General features: G+C 37.0%; 1 protein-coding gene across 1 annotated transcript; it reads right to left on the bottom strand.

Moving 5' to 3' along the window:
- Positions 1-539: 539 nt before the first annotated feature.
- Positions 540-25,636, bottom strand: LOC112717676 (uncharacterized). The gene is made up of 3 exons (XM_025769643.2): positions 23,813-25,636; positions 639-863; positions 540-584 (listed from the first exon to the last, which is right to left on the bottom strand). The coding sequence occupies exons 1-3, from the start codon at positions 25,634-25,636 to the stop codon at positions 540-542; spliced, it is 2,094 nt and encodes a 697-aa protein (XP_025625428.2).
- Positions 25,637-25,875: the final 239 nt, after the last annotated feature.

Raw genomic sequence — 25,875 nt, forward strand, 5'->3', positions numbered from 1 at the left:
TTTAGGAATGCCTCTAGCTTTCTGGAGATCTTTTATATTAACTATGCAAGCACCTTTACCATACTGAGAACCCTCGATTCTCATTCCATACATATTTTGTTATTTTTCAGATGCAAGTCGAGAGGCACCTCGCTGAGCGTCTGGAGTTTCCTGTGCAAGCAAAGTTGGGTTAGTTTTGGGATGCTGTATTTTGTATTTATGCTATGTATATATGTATATAGATTCTCCTCTGTATATATTTTATGTTTGTCCCTCCTAGAGGTTGACCTGGAGAAACAGGTATTTATTCTATAGTTTGAATTATATTTTGGGTGGTATAAACGTATATAATTACATACTTTGGCCGGACTTAGCTTTGCAAGTCGAGATATGTATATATTTGTTTTAGCTTATTTTCCAAGGCTCCTAGATATGAATTCTTTCAACTATATTTATGTAAATATTTTATTTTTAGAGGTTGTAATACCTCACTACCTCTGTTTCACGACTTAAACGTAAGGCTCTGTGTAGTAGGATGTTACAAATTATCCTTGTGACAGCTAAAGGTGTATAACAATTTCATATGATTGTTTGTATTGTGCAAACTACAAAGAAAAAACATAACTAACATGATAACAACTTAAGATTAAAAAAGTTACCTCAGGATGCATATTGGAGAAATTAATAAGCCTAGAACTAAAATATGGTCGAAGATCCATATCAGCAAATTCATTAGAATCCTCTTCTAAAACATCAAATACCAAGGTGATCTTCATGTCTGACTTCATACACAAGCTCTTCTTATCATGAACAAGCACCTTATCTATATGTGTGCCATCAGGAAGTAATACTTCATTTGTACAAGACGAGCATATGAGAATTTCCTAGGAATAAAATATAGAGTAATAACTTGATTTTGCTTAACGGATGAAACCAAAGTTGTTAGAAGAGTAATCCCTAAAAAAAGATTGCACCCAATTGCCAAAGCATTAACATTAGTCTCACTACAAACTGAATAACTTCAGCAGAGTCCATACAAATCAAAGTAGGACTATAAGAGTCATACTAGTTGTCTTTATAACATATTGGATACTATTTTATTCATGGACAACTTTGGAGATCTAATGTTATTGCTAAACTAAATCAAGAAACATCTAATAAAACAAAACAACACACCTCTACGCCAGAATTTCAACTTGGGCACAAATATTTTGAAAATTTGGAGACTTTTTACACAGATGAAGCAATCTAAGTGAGCAGCTCATATGGCCAAACAAATCAGCTACTGCTTTGCATCTGAAACAAAACTTAAAAAGTAACACGAAATCACACTTAGCATAATGAGTGCATTGTTTTCTCAATTAATTGAACAAGATGCATCTTCTGATTTAAGGCTTGACTTTGGAAAACTCTGTTTTATAGTGAACTCGAACATCTATGCAGCAACAGAAGGCGCCACTTTGGAAACATCAATTCGACTAGCCTTGGCCAACTTGCTCTTCTTACTTTAAAAGTAGTCACAAAAATCAAAATTGGCTTAAGTGTCCTACATGGACCACATGTTGGTGATGTATATAATACACATATAAACTTTGGACTTTCGTCGTACAATTTTCTTAGAGCATACCATAGAAAGAAAATCATACAAGAAAAGCAAAAGAAATGCATAAATAACAACCAACATATTAAAAAAGAAAAGGGAATTGATTGAATGTAATAAATGCTAAGACTAATCTTATTATCCTACCTGTCCCTTATGCTTTGCAAGTGTTATATCAAAGCCTTCTTCAACATCCTTTCTGTAAGTTCCTTCTTAAGCTCTTACCCTACAGGCCATAAACCTATAATCACCAAATTCTCAACCCCTTTTTCGGTAATGATAAGAACATAAGAAAGAGAACAAGTAAAGCAATGAAGTATATCAAACAAAGATTATTCCCCTCTCCTCTCTCCCCGCTCGCCCCCTCCCTCCCCAAAACCACTCTTGTATTTCAAACAAAAGAAACCAACTATATCAAAATTATAACCTAATAAATGACAATATAATACATTATTGGGTTCTCACTTTTAGAGGAACATTTTTAAAAAAAATAAAGGAAGAAGAATCACATTGGAGGAAATGAAGGTGACTCATTGAGTTCCGATTCTAATTCCAATTCCTATATTAGCAGTAGCCATTGGTTTAATAATAACTTTTCATTATACAAAAAATGCAAAATAGTAAAAAATATTTTATATACTACATATATCTGAAAGTATGGTGTAACATCTTACCATACAGTGTCTTATGCTTAAGTCATAATTTAGAGATGGCAAGGTATTATGACCTCAAAAAATTAAATTTTCAGTATACATAGTAGTGGGAACAATGTTTATAACTAGGAGCCTTTGAAGAAAAAGGGATAAAACAAAATCGTAACCCGAAAAATGCAACACTCCGATCGATAACATAACGTCTCGGATAAAGGATAAGCTAACGCAAGATTATATATACAGAAGAGTGTCAAAAACAGGAATATCAAAACTCAAAATTCGGTTGCGAAGATAACCGATCTGAGCACAGAAATATATACATGTAAATAGAATAAGAAACCCCAAGGAAACCCAAAAGGACATAAATATAAAAAACCTCTTCTCCAAAACCACCTCTAAGAGGAGTCATCACAGTTTGTATTATTTAGTGGAGATAAAAGTATCTACGCAAAACATATAAACTAAAATAGAGTCCCGAGAACAAAGGATCTTCGCTAATCCAGAAGTCTCCAGCATGCCTCAGCGAGAAGCCTCACGTCTTGCATCTGAAAACCACAAAATCCGCATGGGTGAGAACTGGAGCTTCTCAGTATGGTAACAGTGCCTACATATCTAACATGTAATGTCCTGAGAAAGCCAAAGGCAATCCTAGAACTTCCAACAGATAATTCAAAGCTTATAAACAAACTAAACCACAATTGGCAACTGACTAAAGATCTTCAGTCTAACTAATACTTCCCTTTCCAATTCCTTCAGACCTTCCAACCACCAGCAGGAGTATAATATGGCAAACATAGTTATATCAAACAAGAAATATACAAATAGGAAACAGATACGGCATTTAGACAATTAGCAAGTAATATGTAGTCAATTAGGCAATCTCAAACAATTCACATAATATGCATATGATGAATGCCTGTCCTAATGGCTTATGAGTCTCTTCTGTCAGTTATAAAGCCAACCCGACAAGTCCCGATAGTGAAAGTGCATCCCCAACTCGAGTTATACTCAATATAATTCATAATCATAATTCATATCCAACACCCTCACTGGTGTATATTCACGGGGGCGAGCTCATCCGGAACTTTCACAGTGTCTGGCCACACTTACGACGTAGGATCAGCAGAGTATCGAGTCTCCACCTGGAGCACGTGGTGGCTAGCCACTGCTTTCTTCCAGGGAAACTCGTATCTCAGATAGTGGAAGTGCAACATTCACATTTCATTCAATACGCATATATGCAATCATACTCAGCCATAAATCAATAATGGCCCCGCCATAATCCGGCAATAACTCAGCCATCCTGCTCATAGTTCAATCCAGAACCAGCCAATTTATCAACAAATACAGTCCTTCGGCTCATAGCACATAAAGCACTTCCACCGCCATCCTCCGTATCTCATATAATCATCTTTGATTATCCTTGATCATAAATTTTCCCCTTTCTTCATCCACAAGTTACCACATCCCCTAGCTCATTTCTCATTGCTAGGCATATCATAATAATTTAAGATATAAGGGGGTGAGATCGGAGGCTTAGAATTATGAAATTTGGCTTTTACAACTCAAAATTCAACTTTGGAATGAAAACAGGGTCACGCGTAGGCGTCATCGATGCGTACGCGTTGTCCACGCGCACGCATGGATGGAAAAATAGCCAAGTGACGCCTACGCATCAGCCACGCGTACGCGTGGGTGCGTTTGTGCCCCACGCACAAAACTGGCACATTTCTCGCACAACTCTCGGGAAATAGGCTGGGCATTTGATGCAGCTCACTGACGCATACGCATCGGCCACGCGCACGCGTGGGTAGTGAAAACGACACATACGCATCGGTCACGCCTACGCGTGGATGCGCATTCTGCCAAAAAATTTTCTAAGTTAAAAGCTGCAGAATTTACAGATTCAACCCCCAATCTTCTGACGGGCATAACTTTTCCATTTCAAATCATTTTTCGCCCGTTCTTCGAACGGTATAAACATCTCGAATCTAATTTCATTTCTAAATAAGTTTGGCACAAAATGGGGATCTGGAGTCCAAGTTATACCCTGTCAAAGTATACCCAAAAACTATATTTTCATACAAAACCACAAAGTGTCATTTTCAAAACAAACCAATTTCAACCCTTTTCAAAATCAACCAAAACATACCAATTTCAATCCTTTTTGAAATCAAGCCAAAACATACCAAAAATTAACCTCAAACCTCCTTAACTCATACATTAACATTTTCATCAAAATCACAACCACCATCTCACCATTTTAACCCATCTCAATCAAATGGTTAAATAACAAACACACTAACATGACATACATCCTTTCTCATCCCAATTTCCAACAATACCATTTCCAATCAACCATCATTATACATAATCAATATCATACTCACCATCAACATGGTTTCATCCACAAATCAACCTCAAACATTCATCAAGCATATATCACAACATGTATTTTTCTCATACATCACACCATCAATGCATCAATATTCATAATCACATATATGACCACATCATATATCTCAACCATTTAACAACTTTAACAATTCAATGCCTATCTTAGGGCCTCTAGCCTAAGTTTTCACACCACATTACATTTTAGATACAGGAAACTGAGACCATACCTTAGCCGATTTTCCAAGCTTAACCGGAGGACTTCCAAATCACTTGTCCACAAGCTCTCAAGGTCTCAACACCTCCAAGAACAGATTTTTGCACACCAAAGCCCTTTTTCAAGCTTTTCAAAATCTCAATCAAGCCCCAATATTCACATACACACTACCTAAGCTACAATCATCATACCCAAACACAACATCCCAATACCCAAACATTATAGAACAACAAATTACAATAGAGTTGAGAATCTTACCACACCCAAGGTTCAAGGAGACAAGATTAACCTTCGCTTTCAAGAGAGTTGGGTCCTATAACATCAAAGAGCTCAAAATCTCAACACTTTTCTCCATGGAATTTGAAATTAAGGGATGAAGAACTGAGATGAAATCGTGGCTTACCTCAAGAATAAAGTAGTGGTTTTGTAGATCTCTTTTCAGTGAACGCGTGGCCACAAACGGTGTGGCAATTGGAGCTCTAGATCAAAACCTATGGTGGTTTGAAGATCAACCAAGGGTTATAACTTGAGAGAGTGTTCTTCCCCCTTTCCCTTTCATTTTCAGCGTGTTCTTAGTGTTAGTGAGGAGAGAGAGTGCTGAAATGAGGGTTTTAGGTTTAGTTAGGTTGGCCAAGGGCCCAATATAGGTCCGGTTGGCCCGATTTGGCCCGTTCGGTCCAATCTTACTCCGATTTCTATAAAATTAGTATCGAAATTCTCGTTTCATTCTCCTCTATCATATTAAGCAATAAAAATCACATTTTGGCTATCTAGAATAAATTCTCATTTATGGACTAATTAGTCATTAATTAGCCGGGTTTTACATATGGAACACATGCTCCAAGATTATCCAAGCTCACAGGTTTAAGGTATAACAGTATCAAATCTTTTTATTCTGAATGATCAACAACTATTGGACCTTACAATAGTTCTCAAATTATTTGATAATGCTACAATTAAAACACCCTATAAATAAATAGTTACAGAATAGTACTATATTTTATCACTAACTATGAATTAAAACTGAATCCACACTATAAATGAGAAGAATCTAAATTATTATTATTGAGCACGTATGAAACATTAACCTTCTAAATTAATTTATCACTAAATTATTATTATTGAGTAGAATCTAAATCTATATATGTCCAGAAAATTTCAATCTTTGGTTCACTCTCCTCTTTCTCCTTCGAAAACATAAACTTCTCTATGAACTCCAATAGTGCTTCCTCACCTGATGTACCTCTTTTGTCAGTATTTTAAGTACTTTGAGAGAAGTAATCAAGAAAAAAAATTGGCAAATTGCATACATCTTTTTAAGTGAAGCTGTGTAACCATCCCTATGGGAAGGTCTGGCGAGTCATAACCCATTTCCATTAGTGCAACACCCTAATATTCAAATCCTTATGCTCGAGTCATAAGTCAATGATATTACGGTGGTACGACTCTCGGGTGGATTTTTAATATATAAATATAGGTAATTTCAAAAGGAGTATTAATCGAGAAGCCTGAAAAGAGTATAAATAAAATTGCGAAGACGTATCACTCACGTTTCGACAACGAAAAGTTAAACTGTGAAGCCGAAAGCGATATACGGACAAGGCATAAAGGAGATTAAGAGATAGATAACAGATGAATATATATATATATATATATATATATAACATAAGTAAATAGCCACTAGTCGCGACCCGCGAAGTTTAGGCCGGCTAGGGTACAGTATGAAAGTAACTGACAACAGTACATCCTAATCTCTCCCAAAGGAAACATAAGAGCCTCTATAGGCAAGTTCCAAAAGAGTTCAATACATAATATAATCTTTTCAAAACAAAGGTGGAGAGATTCTAAGAAAAACACAAAGTAGAGAAAATAAATATCTTCGCCGTCTCTCAGACGAACCGCAGCTCACTTCTGAGTACCTGAACCTGTATCTGAAAAACAAGAGATATATACGGAATGAGAACCCCGGGCCCATGGGTTCCCAGTACGGTAAAAGTGCCAAATAAATACAATGCACTACAATAAAAACTCACTAAGCATCCTAAACTCCTTTTCACCAAGTATCCAGCCTAGATTCTCACTAATCCATAAATAGGCATCTATCGTAAGGGGATACTAAATCTAGTTCATGTTACATATGTTTCCCAACTCGCTGATTCTTCCACGAATCAGACTCAGAATCATAAGCAAAACCATCACCAGTTGTTCTGCCTCAGCAACTCTATATCAATACATCATACCCTCGCCTGGAGCTAGTAAAATCACATCACTGCGTCTACCCAAGGGGCTCAAATTATCTCATTCAAAAATCATCATCATCATGCAATCGCATCATGAGATCGGAGGCTTAGAAGTATGAGATTTAGTTTTTAAAACTCAAAAATCAACTTTGGGATGAAAACAGTGCCACGCGTATGCGTACTCCACGCGCATGCGTGGATGGCCAAAAAGCTCATCCACGCGTATGCGTCATACACGCGGACGCGCAGATTGAAACACAGCCAGACGACGCGTACGCGTCAGCCACGTGTACGCGTGGCTGCATTTGCGCCCCAGGCACAAAACTGGCACAACTCTCGGGAAAATGGCTGGGCATTGGGTGCAGTGCATCGACGCGCACGCGCACACCACACCGCACGCGTGGATGGTGCCTTCTTGAAAAACGACGCGTACGCGCCAAGTGCGCCTACGCGTGGAGGGTCATTCTGCTAAAAATTTTCTAAGTTAAAAGCTGCAGAATTCATAGATTCCACCCCCAATCTTCCGACGGAGATAACTTTCTCATTTTAAATCGTTTTTCGCTCGTTCTTCAAATGGCATGGACATCCCGGATCCAATTTTACTTCTAATTAAGTTTGGCACAAAACGGGGATCCAGAGTCCAAGTTATGTCCCATCAAAGTATGCCCAAAAATCATGTTTTCATACAAAACCACAAGGTGCCCTTTTCAAAACAAGCCATTTTCAACCATTTTCAAAATCAACCAAAACATGCTTGTTTCAACCATTTTTGAAATCAATCAAAATATACCAAAATCAACATCAAGCCTCCTCAACTCATACATTAACACTTTGCCACGATTCACAAAACCGTCATATAACCATTTTTACCTATTTCAAACAAATGGCTAAATTACAAACACATCAACATGTCATCCATCCTTCCTCATCCCAATTTCCAACAATACTATTTCCAATCAACTATCATTATACATAATCAATGTCATACTCACTATCAAGTGGTTTCACCCACAAATCAACCTTAATCATTCCTCAAGCATATATCATAACATACATATCTCTCATGCATTATCATACCATCAAGACATCAATAATCATAATCACATATATGACCACATAATATTTCTCAACCAAAACCAAACATACCTCATCTACACAATTTCACCCAAAATTACCAAATCCCACACTTCAACTCCTCAAACCTTATTATTCAATAACCAACCCAATCATTCACATATTCATTATCTGAAATTTATCCAATCACTTGTGTCATCATATAATGCACACATCAACTTACCTTCCTTACCTCTTTCCGGCCTCCGGACCAAACTTTATGGCCTCCGGCCCAATTTCACAATTTAATTGCATAAACCACAAATCAATACTCATTACCCAATACATCAAATTTTTAATACACCAAGCATACAAGGGCACACAATTCTCAACCCAATAATTAATTCACATTACATACCAACTATGCATATTAGCACCAACCATTTACACAATCCAAACTTAATCCTAGGGGCATCTAGCCTAGGAATTCTCATCACTCTACATGGTACTTAAATGAAACTTAAACCGTACCTCTTGTAGCCAAATCAATTGAGCCTCTTCTTTGGAAGTCTCCACCAACCTTAGCCCCAAGCCTCACCAAAGCTCCTCAAACAACACCAATCTCCCAATTGTGCACCAAAACCATCAAATACACTAACATAACCAATATCACATTCATACATCAATCTAGGGCTTATAAAGATGATATATCACAAGGGTTTGAGCACTTCTTACCTCAGCCCATATGAAGTAGGGATAGAACCCACTTAGAATCCATGTTGGAGTATCCCTAAACACCCAAAATCACAAGATTTCAACACTAACTTTCCAAAAACGTGTAATAGTGGGAAATTTCGAAAAATGCGCAGAGATGAATGGAATACTCACCACAAAACTTAAATAGAATTGTAGAGGATGAGAAGAGCAACGCGTGGCCACAAACAGCTCGTCAATTGGAGCTCTGTAGCTCAAGTTATGGTGGTTTGAAAATCAAAGAGAGTTAGGTTTTCTCTCTTCTCTTCTCTCTTCTCTTCTCTCTTCTTAATTCAGCGCCCAACACTCCTTCTTTAGGGCAAAATGAGCTGAAATGCTCATAACTAATGTTTATATATGTTGGGTCTTGGGCCCACTTAGGCCCGGTTCACTTATTTTTGTCCGTTGGCCCAATTTTGGACCAAAACCTTTAAGATTAGCGCTCTAAATCGCACTTCAAATATTTCTACCTCCCCTAATTATAACTCCTCATTTCTTAATCTTATTTACTCATAATCAATTTTCTCAGCTGCAGTACCAGAAAGGTCTCAGCCGGTACTGCCGATCAAAATTCCACTGCGCGCTTTTACGCAGAAAACTATGTCTTCCGACTCGGAAAAATTCACTGAATCCAAATATCATATTTAAATCATCAAATTTCAATTGCCAAATCTTCCAACCATATTCGCTCCTACTTAACTCATTATTTAATTAATTTCGGTTAGACCGGGTATTACATTCTACCCCCTAACAGAAATTTTTGCCCTTGAAAATTCCATCCATCCCTACGAGTACGCGAGCATAGTATGCCTTTATATCAAACGCATAACAGTTCCAAGGTCCTTTTACTCTGTGCGCTTCCATTGTCGCGCTTTGATTTCTCTATTCCTGAGGGTCTCGGTCGTTCGTTCAACCCTGACCAACAGCCTCGTTCCTTACTTTTACCGTCTCATCAACCCACACCCTATTAAATCTCAAATCATCTCATCAATAATATTGCCATCTTCGTTAATCATAGCCATCATCCCACATCACTATGATCAATCAAAGCTTTCTTCGTTTTTAGAATTTAATGAGTTTGGACTAACAAGCTGACAAACTCTTAAGAATCTGCTTTCCTTTACTAATCTATAAAAGCTTTCGAGACACATCTCTTTTGTTGAAGTTACCTAGATCAAAAATCATTTTCAAAAATATAACCAACACTCCTTCAAATTCTTGGAAAAATTTTCAACAGCACCTCCCTAAAAATTGGAGTTTACCACCCGTCACGGGTTCCCTCAAACCAATCTCAGTACCGCATCAACATTTCAATTTAATGGTTTTCACATTCGTCTTTCAAAACCAATCATTATAAATCCCAAACTAAATCCAAGGTCACTATGACCAAACATCATAGTACTCATCTCTCAAACACGACAACTTGCACTCTTTCATCATCTAAATCCAATTATGCATCAATGATAATTTTCTCATCCGCTTTAGAACCATCAAAGCTCACAGCCGCAATTAATTCCAATTATCTAGAATCATTATCTGTATAAGCTCACAAAACTTTTAAGTACTCTAACAATAAAGCATTTCTAATCACACCCCACTTTTCCTTATTATTACTATACTATGCTAACGCTTTAGCAAGCTTCCGCTATGCCACTTTGATTTCTCGTCAAGTATTAGTTCCATCACTTATTTCCTCATGTACTCAACCACAACTTAACATGACTGGCATTTCAAATCAACGTTTCCAAATCCATCATTTAGGACCATTTCTTATCTATTTAAATCAAAGGAACTAAAAGTCACAGGTTCAATCTGTTTCACCAAAAAAAAATCCAGAAATCAACCAACTACATAACAAATACAACACATCATTCTCAACAAAAAATCATTTACATCACAGGCATTTATCCATTCGTATTAAGGCAATTCCTTACTCGGACCATCCGATTTACTTCTCAGTCTAATATTAAGCTTGACATTCCCAGTTTTACTGTACATGCGGTATTATAAAATCATGCACTGTCCTTTAAGCCTGATTATTGCAATTACCTCAATCTTACTACCGCAATCGGCCCGCATCCTGACTCTCTCCTTGTTGATAATTTCTTGATACATGCCCTGGTAACCCGCACTTGCAACATACACCTAACTCCAATCGGCACGGCCTATTTGGGAGATGACTTCCACATCTCTGATAGCTCAAAACATTAGAAGCAGCCACTGCCCGTTTTCCCTTACATTCCTTTGGGACTCCTCACTCGTCGCAAAGTTATTCCGTCCTTGGGGAAAGTGTTGTATGTATCCTCTCTCCTTAAACTCTCGACCCCTTGGTGCGAATCCTTGGTTGTGCTCTCTATGACTTCCTTCCTCTGCAACCCTCCTTTTCACACACTCTTCAGCAATTCTGCTCTTATTCACCAACTCTGAAAAAGTTCGGACCTCCATTGGTCCCACTGAACTCAAGATGTCGCTCCGGAGCCCTCCTTCATACTTAATGCATTTCCATTCCTTGAAGTCTCCCGGAGCTCCCTGATACATGCGAAAAAACCTGAATAGCTCCTCAAACTTGTCTGTATACTCAGATACGGACATAGCACCTTGCTTCAGCTGCAGTAACTCCAATTCCTTGGTTGTCCTGGCGGAATTCAAAAAGTACTTCTTATAGAATTCCACCTGGAAGGCATCCCAAGTGATGGGATCATTCCCCTGTTGCAGGAGACGTTGAGCCCCTTGCCACCAATGCGATGCTTCCCCCGTGAGCAGATAGGTAGCAAATTCAACACACTGCTCTTCAGGCACCAACTGCGCTTGTAGTGCTCGCTCCATGGCCTGAAACCAAGTATTAGCTTCAGTCGGATTAGTGGTTCCCTTGAACTTAGGTGGATTAACCTTTAAGAAAGTTGCCAGTGTCATCGGGTCCTGAGCTTCCCTTCCGCCATTGCCATTATTATTTATCTGTTGCCCAAGAGCCTCCGCAGTGGCTTGCATAGCAGCAGCCATATTCTCCAACACCGCCATAAGATTTACCGGGTTATTCGGGTTGATTTCCGGTTCCTGTGTACTAGTACGATCTCTCTCACGTCCCCGACCGGGTCCACGAGGCGCCATCTGGCTCTTATACACACCAAACAATTGATATCAAGTTGATCAGTCTCAATATCGGAAGTATAGTGCTTCAAAGTACCAAAGGTACACTCATGGACTTCATGCTAGATGTATCGGATAGATACCCTAACTAGCACAGGCACAGACTCAGAGTATGCATTGAAGCATAAGCAGTTCCATCCCTCAGGCTCACGAGGACGAACTGCTCTGATACCATAATGTAACACCCTAATATTCAAATCCTTATGCTCGAGTCATAAGTCAATGATATTACGATGGTACGACTCTCAGGTGGAATTTTAATAATATATAAATATAGGTAATTTCGAAAGGAGTATTAATCGAGAAGCCTGAAAAGAGTAGAAATAAAATCGCGAAGACGTATCACTCACGTTTCGACAACGAAAAGTTAAACTGTGAAGCCGAAAGCGATATACGGACAAGGCATAAAGGAGATTAAGAGATATATAACAGATGGATATATATATATATATATATATATATATATATATATATATATATATATATATGTATGTATGTATGTATATATATAACATAAGTAAATAGCCACTAGTCGCGACCCGCGAAGTTTAGGCCGGCTAGGGTACAGTATGAAAGTAACTAACAATAGTACATCCTAATCTCTCCCCAATGAAACATAAGAGCCTCTATAGGCAAGTTCCAAAAGAGTTCAATACATAATATAATCTTTTCAAAACAAAGGTGGAGAGATTCTAAGCAAAACACAAAGTAGAGAAAATAAATATCTTCGCCGTCTCTCAGACGAACCGCAGCTCACTTCTGAGCACCTGAACCTGTATCTGAAAAACAAGAGATATATACGGAATGAGAACCCCGGGCCCATGGGTTCCCAGTATGGTAAAAGTGCCAAATAAATACAATACACTGCAATAAAAACTCACTAAGCATCCTAAACTCCTTTTCACCAAGTATCCAGCCTAGATTCTCACTAATCCATAAATAGGCATATGTCATAAGGGGATACTAAATCTAGTTCATGTTACACATGTTTCCCAACTCGCTGATTCTTTCACGAATCAGACTCAGAATCATAAGCAAAACCATCACCAGTTGTTCTGCCTCAGCAACTCTATATCAATACATCATACCCTCGCCTGGAGCTAGTGAAATCACATCATTGCGTCTACCCAGGGGGCTCAAATTATCTCATTCAAAAATCATCATCATCATGCAATCGCATCATCAATTTATCTCATCAAGAACAGCCCTCAACATCCACCGACACCAACATGAGGGATCTCTCAGTTGTACAAACACAAGCAATACAGAGAAGTAATACACAAATAAGGTACAAGTAGAACAAGTAGCACGTAATCAGGTAACATAGCATATATGATATAGAAATCCAAAACAAATAGGCAAACCCAAACAATTCAAACATATGCAAATGATGTATGCCTGCCCTATGGCTGATGATATCATATGTCAGTTATATAGCCAACCTGACATGTCCTGGTAGCTAACCATTGGACAGAAACACCCCTTGCGGAGCAAGTAGGTTTGAGCTACAACCCCCTTGCTACTACCCGCTCAACCCAGAGCCAGTGGAACAACCACTACTGCGACTACTACCCAGGCGGGTGTTTAAAAGCTCAACCTGGAGCGAGTGGGTTCACCACTACTTCCGCTACTACCCAGGCGTCACAATCTCTGACTTGGAGCAAGTGGGACGAACCACAACCCTTGCTACTGCCCAGGTATCTTAAGCATTAACCCGGAGCAAGCGGGATGAACTACAACCCTTGCTACTGCCCAGGTATCTCAAACATATATTCATTCAGTCTCAATTCATATTATCAATCCTCATTGTTATCAAATCTCAAACATTAACCTGGAGCAAGTGGGACGAACCCCAACCCTTACTACTACCCAGGTAACAGAGCTACATTCATTCAAAACTCTATAATTAACTCATTTATCATAAACATCCTTTTCCGTCTCATACCCGGAGCAAGTGGACAACGCCACTGCCTACTACCCGGGGTTACACATCACATTTCATGATTTTCCATTATTATCCATTTAACACATTCATTCATCAATCATATATACATTTATACTCAGCCATAATCAATAATGGCTTTGCTGTAACCCGGCAATAACTCAGCCATCCGGCTCATGGTTCAATCAAGAACTAGCCATTTATCAATAAATATAGCCCTTCGGCTCATGGCATACACGGTACTTCCACAGTCATCCTCCATATCTCATATAATCATCGTTGATCATCATTGATCATAACTTTTCCCCTTGCTTCACTCGCAAGTTAACACATCCCCTAGCTTCTTCCACTTTGCTAGGCATATCATAATGATTTAATACATAAGGGGTGAGATCAGAGGCTTAGAAGTATGAGATTTAGTTTTTAAAACTAAAAAATCAACTTTGGGATGAAAACAGGGCCACGCGTACGCGTACTCCACGCGCACGCGTGGATGGCCACAAAGCTCATCGACGCGTATGCGTCATACACGTGGACGCGCGGATTGAAACACAGCCAGACGACGCGTACGCGTGGATGCATTTGCGCCCCAAGCACAAAACTGGCACAACTCTGGCACAACTCTCGGGAAAATGGCTGGGCATTGGGTGCAGTGCATCGACGCGCACGCGCACACCACGCGCACGCGTGGATGGTGCCTTCTTGAAAAACGACGCGTACGCGCCAAGTGCGCCTACACGTGGAGGGTCATTCTGCTAAAAATTATCTAAGTTAAAAGCTGCAGAATTCACAGATTCCACCCCCAATCTTCCGACGGACATAACTTTCTCATTTTAAATCGTTTTTCGCTCGTTCTTCGAATGGAATGGACATCCCGAATCCAATTTCACTTCTAAATAAGTTTGGCACAAAACGGGGATCCAGAGTCCAAGTTATGTCCCATCAAAGTATGCCCAAAAACCATGTTTTCATACAAAACCACAAGGTGCCCTTTTCAAAACAAGCCATTTTCAACCCTTTTCAAAATCAACCAAAACATGCTAGTTTCAACCATTTTTGAAATCAATCAAAATATACCAAAATCAACATCAAGCCTCCTCAACTCATACATTAACACTTTGCCACGATTCACAAAACTGCCATATAACCATTTTTACCCATTTCAAACAAATGGCTAAATTACAAACACGTCGACATGTCATCCATCCTTCCTCATCCCAATTTCCAACAATACTATTTCCAATCAACCATCATTATACATAATCAATGTCATACTCACTATCAAGTGGTTTCACCCACAAATCAACCTTAATCATTCCTCAAGCATATATCATAACATACATATCTCTCATGCATTATCATACCATCAAGACATCAATAATCATAATCACATATATGACCACATATTATTTCTCAACCAAAACCAAACATACCTCATCTACACAATTTCACCCAAAATTACCAAATCCCACACTTCAACTCCTCAAACCTTATTATTCAATAACCAACCCAATCATTCACATATTCATTATCTGAAATTCATCCAATCACTTGTGTCATCATACAATGCACACATCAACTTACCTTCCTTACCTCTTTTCGGCCTCCGGCCCAAAATTTACGGCCTCCAGCCCAATTTCACAATTTAATTGCATAAACCACAAATCAATACTCATTACCCAATACATCAAATTTTCAATACACCAAGCATACAAGGGCACACAATTCTTAACCCAATCATTAATTCACATTACATACCAACTATGCATATTTGCACCAACCATTTACACAATCCAAACTTAATCCTAGGGGCATCTAGCCTAGGAATTCTCATCACACCACACGGTACTTAAATAAAACTTAAACCGTACCTCTTGTAGCCAAATCAATTGAGCCTCTTCTTTGGAAGTCTCTACCAACCTTAGCCCCAAGCCTCACCAAAGCTCCTCAAGCAACACCAATCTCCCAATTGTGCACCAAAACCATCAAATGCACTAACATAACCAATATCACATTCATACATCAACCTAGGGCTCATAAAGATGATAAATCACAAGGGTTTGAGCACTTCTTACCTCATCCCATATGAAGTAGGGATAGAACCCACTTAGAATCCATGTTGGAGTATCCCTAAACACCAAAAATCACAAGATTTCAACACTAACTTTCCAAAAACATGTAATAGTGGGGAATTTCTAAAACTAGGCAGAGATGAATGGAATACTCACCACAAAACTTAAATAGAATTGTAGAGGATGAGAAGAGCAATGCGTGGCCACAAACGGCTCGTCAATCGGAGCTCCGTAGCTCAAGTTATGGTGGTTTGAAGATCAAAGAGAGTTAGGTTTTCTCTCTTCTCTTCTCTCTTCTTAATTCAGCGCCTAACACTCCTTCTTTAGGGCAAAATGAGCTGAAATGCTCATAACTAATGTTTATATATGTTGGGTCTTGGGCCCACTTAGGCCCGGTTCACTTATTTTTGTCCGTTGGCCCAATTTTGGACCAAAACCTTTAAGATTAGCACTCTAAATCGCACTTCAAATATTTCTACCTCCCCTAATTATAATTCCTCATTTCTTAATCTTATTTACTCATAATCAATTTTCTCAGCTGCAGTACCAGACAGGTCTTAGCCGGTACTGCCGATCAAAATTTCACTGCGCGTTTTTACGCAGAAAACTATGTCTTCCGACTCGGAAAAATTTACTGAATCCAAATATCATATTTAAATCATCAAATTTTAATTGCAAAATCTTCCAACCATATTCGCTCCTACTTAACTCATTATTTAATTAATTTTGCTTAGACCGGGTATTACAATTAGCACATACCTGATTTCAATATTCGGTTATTTCTAAACAGCAACAGCAAAAACTCATAAAAGGCAGTGTTCATACCTGTATATCTCCTGGCTGCATAAAACCTTGATGAAATTGGCAACCATAGGCTCAAGTTTACAATGTATCATTGCTATCCCTAGCTGCCGTAGTCCTGGCGCGCCACGCATGACTTGTACTCAATCATCCTAAGCCACGTTCCAAGGAGATTATTGTATTCTTTTAGCTTAAAAGAGGTAGCAATGCCATAACTAATACTTAGAAGTAGCAGTAGAAACATACCATGTCAATGGAGGTAGAACTTGAGTGGCTTTCTGCGGAACTTCTTGTCTCTTTCCCAAGGCTCAAACTCATTACCAGTAATCTCTTCAAAGAGCCTTGTAAACTCTTTAAGAGAATTACCCACATTATTAAACTCTTCCAATCTCTTCTTTGCATTAGTATCGTCTCTAGCTCTTGCTTTCTTGAAGAAATAGATGCAAATGATTCTACGGGACCATAATGGGTTGCATGACACTATAGCTACTACAAATCAATATCACTTGTAATACTCTTATAACCAGAATATCACGCTTCTGCCTGCATTATTCTGATAGCGATGATATTACAACGACTTCCATATACTTAATAATAAAATAGGATCCTTTAGCTCAAAATCGTATTGCTGTTTTCTTTGAAAAATCGGAAATACTTTTTCATGAGAAAAACATACATAAATACAAATCATAACACTGTACATATAGATACATATATATACATACAAGACTTCTTATACAAATAGCTACAAATATTACATACGTACATATCATTACAATCACGACCCCTATCCCTCTTACAAAAATATAAGAATAAAGTTGAAGAAAAACTATAACTATATATAACCCCAGATGTGCAGAAGAAAACTTCGTAAGCTACCTCATCCATCCTGAAAAGAGAAGTCTGTAGGGAGTGAGAATCTAACCACACAGTCGCACCAGAGAAGTTTTTGAATTCTCATAAGAGAATATATAAAAAGAAAGTTGTTTTCAGCCGTAGTGATCATTGCTCGTCTTATGAATATTTTCAAAATCAATAATTAATCTTTACAAATCTAAATCCATATTTTGCTTATAAAAATTCCAAGCAAACATAACATTTCATAATATTTCACTGCTTACCAAAGAATCATTCTAACCAAACTTACCACTAATGCATCAAATCACGGCCTCCAGCCCAAACATAACTAAATCACGGCCTCTGGCCCAACACAAAATCAAATCACACTCAAACCACCATAATTCGAACCAACCAGTCACAATCACACGCAATGAAATTCAAACATAATCAAGGGTAATTACATTAAGTATGTCATTTAGCAGTTAAAAATAAATATTCACATAGACAAACCAAATACAATATGAACACCCAAACAATGTCACATAGATGCACATGATGGATGCCTAATCCTAAATTGGCCATAAGCTCACATCTCGGTTGGTTGCCTGCACCCAACAACATATTACGTATCGTTGTCCCCACTAATCAAATTCATTTTCTCCATAAACGTTACGTATCCATGTCCTCATGGGAACCCTCCTTTAGGTCTCAAGTGGATGTTATGTATCGCCCTCCTCACTGACTCTCACGCACATTATCTCAAGTGAGCGTTACGTATCGCCATCCTCACGAGATTGTGCTTAACCTCAAATCTCAATATTCCTCAATTTCAATCATATTCACAATCAAACATTAATCAAGATCAATTAAGTCTCTTTTTTGTTTAACCAAGTTCTTAAAAAACTTTCAACTTCATTATTGAATTTCAGGCTTTCCCATAGTCTCGAAAATCATTCCATTTCGCCAATCCAATCTAAATACTTCAAATTCAATAAATCTTTTCAAAAAACAACCCCTTTAATTAGCATTAATCAAACAAAATGCATTTCTAAATTTACCAACTTCCCCAAAACAAAATTTACTTCGTTTTCAAGCTTAAAACTTTTTCTCAAAGACTCAAAAAAAATTATTCTTAAATACACACTTGCATTACTTTATTTTTTATTAAATTCCTCAAAACATCACTCTTTAATTCATATTAATTCAATAAAACTCATTTCCATTCAATTAAATACCCAAATCATAATCCTTTTTATAATCAACCATACCAAAGTAAGTTAAATCTCCAATTCACTTCTATTATATTAGCTTTCTCTAAAACTCCTCAAAAACATAATAATCCTTAAACCAATATTAATCAAACAAAAATTCATTTCTTTAGTTCAAGACTTTCTCCCAAAATAGACTTAAAGATCATTTCATTTCACCAATCAATCACAATGATTTAAATTCACTTAAATACTTATAAAAATTTCGGTAGCATCTCTTCTAAAACCCGCATTTTACCACCCTTGAAGGATTCCCTCCAAACATCTCTCAGACCTTTCTCAAACATTTCCAATATCAAAGCATTTTCAACCATTTTCAATTATCAAATCACTTTCAATATCAAACCATTTTCAATATAAAATCATTTCCAATATCAAATTATTTCCAATATCAAACAAATTCTGATATCAAATCATTTCCAACATTAAATCATTTACAATATCAAATTATTTCCAATATCAAATCAGTCCCGATATTAAATTATTTTCAACATCAAGAAAACTAATTCAACAAAGTCAACCAACAAACCAGAATACCCGGCTTTCTCAAATAGTCAATAAATCAATCAGAAAAACAATTTCATTCATCCAAAGCAACTCAGTTCAATCCACAAGACTCACGTAATCATAAAAATATATTTTTCATATCAATATCGACTTGTAACAATTCTTGATAATAAAACGATTTTAAAAAAAAGCTCCTACCTCAAAAACTCGAAACCCGTAAGCCACGAAACGCATCGACTCTTATTCTTCTCACCCACAACAACAGCAGCCGCAACCACAACTCCATACTACTTCTGTAGCAGCAGTAGCAACTTTAATCGCAACATGCAATGATCGAAACTCAACCCTATGACAATAACACTATGAAAACTTCAGCAACATATAACGAAACAGAGATTAAAAGGATTTTCGGAACAAAGCAAGTTACTGCATCAAAGGAATGAAGAACATGGGGCAGCAGCACCTCCGACGGTGCTTCTGGCAGCCACAACGCCGTTCTCCGGTAGCCAAGCACGGCGGCGAGGTTTCCTCCTCCTCCCGTAGTGACACCCGACCCACAGCATCAACCTCCCTGTTCTCTCTCTCTCTCTCTCTCTCTCTCTCTCTCTCTCTTGTTCGAGCTCCTCTTCTCATTGACTCTAATAGTGGTAATGGCGCATGGTGACTTCAGCGATGACGGCAAGGAACACGAATGGCGGCGGCTAGGTGGGACGCAGAGGCACAGAGCTTCTCCTTTGTCGATCTCTCTCGTGAGCTCCCTTTCTCTCCTCTAGCTCCTCTTGTGATGGTGGCGTCTCCCCTTTCTTCCTAGCTTGACGACGACGGCGATAGTGGTCCGCTGGTGCCATCCTCTCTCTCTCTCTCTCTCTCTCTCTCTCTCTCTCTCTTCTTCTCCCTTCCTTCTCTTTTATGTGGGTGAGTGTGGAGTTATGTGTGTGTGTTTTGTGTTTGTATGTGTCCATATGTGTGAGTGAGATGGGGTGGGGTGCCGGCTAGGCTAGAGAGAGGGTGGGTGTGTAGGTGTGTTAGAAAAATTAGGATTATGGTTTTGGTATTTTTAATAATATAGGGATAATGTAGTAATTGAAAACTAGTTTAATGCAACAATAATTATCTACAAAAATACTATTTATTCATCAACTTACAATTTACTTTCAAATAAATACTCTAATTCCAAAATTAGAGATAACCAAATAATTTTTCCTTTATTCATAAAATAAGGTTCAAAAGTTTAATATTCAAATTAAAGCATATAAAATTCTCATTATTTTTCAATAACTAAAGCTTTAAATTATAAATAAGAAATTATCTTATATATATATATATATATCTGAAAATACAATCTAAATAAATATAATAAATCATAAATAACTTAGTATTTAATTTTCAAAAATCTGAGGTCTTACATCCTACCCCACTTATAAAAATTTTCGTCCTCGAAAATTAATGTAATACACAAAATATTACATAGTTTTAACACTTTACTTGTTAAACACCTTATGAAAAAAGTAAAAAGTACCAGGATATTCCTATGGCATAAAATATAAGAAGAAAAAGTGTGGTATGAAACAGAAGCTACAAAATACGCTCGATACAAAAAGGTTACATGGTTTTAACACTTTACCAAAACTTGAAGAAACACAATAAGGTGCAAATTTTCCAAGACAGATATTGCAAAACAGTATGGTTGACAGGCCAACACTCTGATTTCCTTAACTAATAAATTACTAGGCGCTTTCTAACTCGCTTATCACTCCTCAAGAACACTCTTACTCCATAATCTCCCGATTCTATACTATTGCACACATCAAATATATCCATTGTAATAACCAGTTTCACGTAAAGCCTTAAGGTTTCAACTTCCCAAGCTTCAACATAGATCACCTTTATAATTTCCAACTATACTTTATCAACAACTTATCCGAAAGTTCTCAACCTCATCAATCACTTCACAAACCTCTTATTGGTCACAATGCTAACATCCACAAAACTCTTTCACGAGAAATTGGAAGGATACCTTCTACCATGATCAAGCAAGATTGCAGAGAAACAATGAAATACGCCAGAAAAAAAAAATCAAAGTGCATATCAGGAAAGATTCTGAACCAAGAAGCTTTGATAGAAACAATGAAGCATACAAAAAAAAAAATAGGTTCAAGTCGATACAAAGAAACACAAGTTCGTGAATGGAGGTAACTCAACTCAATAGCAAGTTTTTAGAGGTCCAAAGAATGATTCTCAATAAGATCAAACAAGGATGCATGCGAACAAAGGAACATGATTGAAAGATACTCAAATCAATGTCCAAGAAGGAATCCGAAACAAAGAACTCCAATGTCAAACATGAAAGGAAAGGCAAATCAAGACACAAGGATACAAGTAAAGATTAAGATCTGAAATCGAGCTATCCTTGAAGAGAAACTTCTAACGTTCCCAAAACCCACGAGTCACATTACCTATACTCCTATATCGTCTATGATAACTCGTTAGTGTTCCCAAATACACAGACCCATAGCATTAGGTTGGCCAAACTGAATACCAGAAAATGTGAAGATGAACCTTTTTTCATCACAAACATGGCTACAACTACATCAAGCTCAATTAGCATCATCAACAACAATAACAAGAAGATAGAAACTGCTTATGTAAATATTACAAAGCTGAATTAATGAAGCAAAGTAGGATAAACCTAAAATTGGCTAGAAAATTGAGCTCTAAGCAACAGAATCACAAAATCAGACTATACCTAAAATTCACGAAAGGAGCAGACGCGACGAGAGGAGAGATAGAGAGAGCTCTGCTATGATGGTGAGGAAGGGAGCAGATGCAACAAGAGTGGCAGCGAAGGGAGCTTGTGTGATGCGATTGATGATGGAGAGATCAAACTTGTGCGACGTGGGCGACGGCAGAGGAAGGCACGGAGAGAGGAGTGGGTTTTATTTGTGTGGGAGCGTGTGAATGGAATTCAAATTAGGGTTTTATTAGGATTACTTAAATTTCTGACAGATTTATTAATTAATTACAGACGTATTTTTTGTCGGTAAAAAATCTAAAATCAAATTTCAATTTATAGATAGAATTACCAACATATCTCATAATCTGTCGGTGAATTTTTGAAAAAAAATTTAATTTTTTTACTAACAAAAAATTCATCAAAAATCTATCGACATTTTTAACAGTAAAATTCTGTCAAAAATCCGTCTGCACTCTATTGTTTTCTAGCAGTGTTCACATATGCTATTTATTACCGTCTATCAATAATGTAATGATAACATTTTTGTAGAAAATTCATTTATCATTTTTACTATCGGATTATCTGTTGCAAAATTTGATAATAATATTTGTGAAAAAATCCGATAATATTAAACGCATTTTTTTACAATAAACATGTCAAACACATGGCATCTTCTCTCCTTTTCGTAGGTTGCAAAAATCATTTATCAACTTTTTCGTAAATTGCAAAATACAAAAGCAATGCAAGGCATATACGTGTACTCACCAATTTTCAAGAATTATTACACCTATAGCCCGTTTAAAAATTAATCTTTGTAATTAAACAGGAGGTGACATTGTCTACCACAAAACTGGAAGTCATATTGTAATTAACACGCCAAAATGCATAAGATAATATTGCTCGTATGAGCTGTATGTAATTTTGACTATATATACACAATTGAAGTATATAACCTCCCTCGTTGTCGTAGTAAACATGTTAATAATAAGAAGTGTCTTTGTATATTTACTTACTTCTCTTAAACGCTATATGCAGTGGCGGAACCAGAAATTTCATAAGAGGGGGGCCAATTAAATATAAAATATAACAAAAAATTAACAAAATATGATTTGTAGCATATATATCAAAAAAGTAATTATATTATATAAAAGTCAATGTTCAACTACATACTTTAAGATTTTGATATTTTTAAACTTGCTCGACGATGCTTCATGGAACTAAAATCATCAATTATCATCTCTAAAGTGAATTTTGAAGCAATTTCCTTTTCAATATATACAATCATACAATCTGCTAAAAATTCATCTTCCATCTTGTTTCGAAGCCTTGTTTTAATAATCTTCATAGCTGAAAAGGCCCGTTCAGTTGTTGCTGTTGTCACAGGAAGAGTCAAAACAAGACGAATTAATCTATCAATTAAAGAATATATATTTGATTTTCCTGTCTCTGTCAATTTTTGACACAATTCAGCAAGAGTAGACAAATTCTGAAAATCTGGAGCTTTAACCACATCAAGTTCATAATGTTGTAACTCATAATCCAATTGAATCTTTTCTTGCTCAGAAAAATCTAAAGAATAGAAATTCTTTACAAGATTGCATATGTTGCAAACACTGAATAACTTGAAAGCATCTTTAGGATCTAGAGATGTACTCAGTATGAGGAGCTCGGTTGCTTGCTCACTAAATCTACTATTTAGCTCTTTCAATTGAAAATCTATCACGCTAGTAAAAATGTCAACACGATAGTGGTGTTCAACAGTGACAACATCCTTTTTACGACGAGACCGAATTATGTCACTAAAAGAAGCACCCATATCAGGTATCTGAATAGCATGATCATTGCAGAAAGAACTAACTTTCTCCAAAAGTGCTCCCCAACTACTATCTCTTAACTGTTGAATCAATGACTTTGTACTAGAAACCAGATGCATAGCATTCAAAATGTCTTGAGATTTTTGTTGCAATGCTTGACAAAGTTTATCAGTGATTCCCATGATTTCTTTCATCATATGCAAAATGAAAACAAAATCAAATGATAATAAAGATTTAAGAGCATAAGTAGCATCACCACGTTGAGAATATGTAGATCCATTAGTAGCCAAATCTTCCAGAACTGAAGTTGTTGCTCCAAACATACGTAAAAGGCTACAAATTGAGTTGAAGTGAGAGCTCCACCTGGTATCTCCTGATCTTTTTAATGTGCCAATTTGATTTGCTCCTCTTCCTGTTTCAATTTGATTAGTTGCAACTAAATGGGAAATTTCAGTTGCATAAGCAGATCGTAATTCATCATTGCGTTTGCAAGAAGAGCACACAACATTGATAATATTACTCAAACTTTGGAAAAAAGCATGAACATCAACAACTTCTTTAGCCGCAGCAACAAGAGCTAGCTGTAATTGATGAGCAAAGCAATGAACATAATATGCATAAGGACATTCTTGAATAATTAAAGCTTGTAACCCTTTCCACTCTCCACGCATATTACTAGCTCCGTCATACCCTTGACCTCGAACATTTTGAATGTTGAGATTGTGATGAGATAATGCAGAACAAATCTCTTGTTTTAGAGTAGCAGAAGTAGTATCTTTGACATGAACAACATCTATTAGCCTTTCTTTGACAAATCCATGCTTATCAACAAATCTAACAACAACTGCCATTTGTTCTCTTCTAGATTCATCTCTAGCTTCATCAACAATCAAACAAAACTTTGCATTACCAATCTCATTGCGAATTTCATTTTGCACCTTTCTAGCAAAAACATGTAGAATTTCCTTTTGAATAGAAGGTGATGTGTATATTGCATTTTGAGGAGCATTATCCAAAACAACTGCATCCACTTCTTTATTGTAAGAAGCTAATAATTTTAACATTTCAAGAAAATTTCCTCGATTCTGAGACTCATGACTCTCGTCATGTCCCCTAAAAGCACAAGTTTGAAACGTTAACCATTTGACAGTATCAATAGAGGCTTTAAGACGCAATCTATTGCTTAAAACTTGTTGTGAGCTTTGCTTAGCCAATACTTTGTCAATGTGACATAATTGATTAAGCAAATCTTTACAAGACTTAACAGCAATATTATGAGGAGAATTAAGAGATTTACCCACATGAGATAAAAATGCACAATCCTTTCCATTATTCACTTTTTTCCAATTGCGAAATCCTCCTGATGTGAATGGACTTGATTTTCTAGAAAATAAATAGCATGAAAGACAAAATGCAGCATCCACTTCTGGCGAATATTCTAGCCAAGAAAAACTCTTAAACCAATGAGCTTTGAAACGACGAGGATGACTTTCTAGACCAGAAAGAGGGTACTCATCCATAATAAATTGATATGGTCCAAACTTTATGTATGCTCTACGGATTTCATCTTGTTGATTGATAGGATAATTCCAAATTTGCGGACGCTTTCCGGGATCACGCATCAATGTATCAATATTAACTTGATCTATTTCAGTCCTTGCTATTTTGGAAGCAGGGGGTTGAATATCTTGCTCAACAAGTTGTGTCACAGGTTGTTCAATAATATTTTGAACATTACTCAGAATCTGAAGCTGAATTTTGTTCATCATATATTCTCTCTTTTCTCTTGAAAAATGAGTGAATTGTTTTCATCTTTGACATTTTTAACTTAACTTGAACTATCTAACAAAAAAAAAACAAA

The sequence above is a fragment of the Arachis hypogaea genome, chromosome 10 (genome assembly GCF_003086295.3).
Source record: "Arachis hypogaea cultivar Tifrunner chromosome 10, arahy.Tifrunner.gnm2.J5K5, whole genome shotgun sequence".
In the NCBI taxonomy this organism is placed as follows: Eukaryota; Viridiplantae; Streptophyta; class Magnoliopsida; order Fabales; family Fabaceae; genus Arachis; species Arachis hypogaea.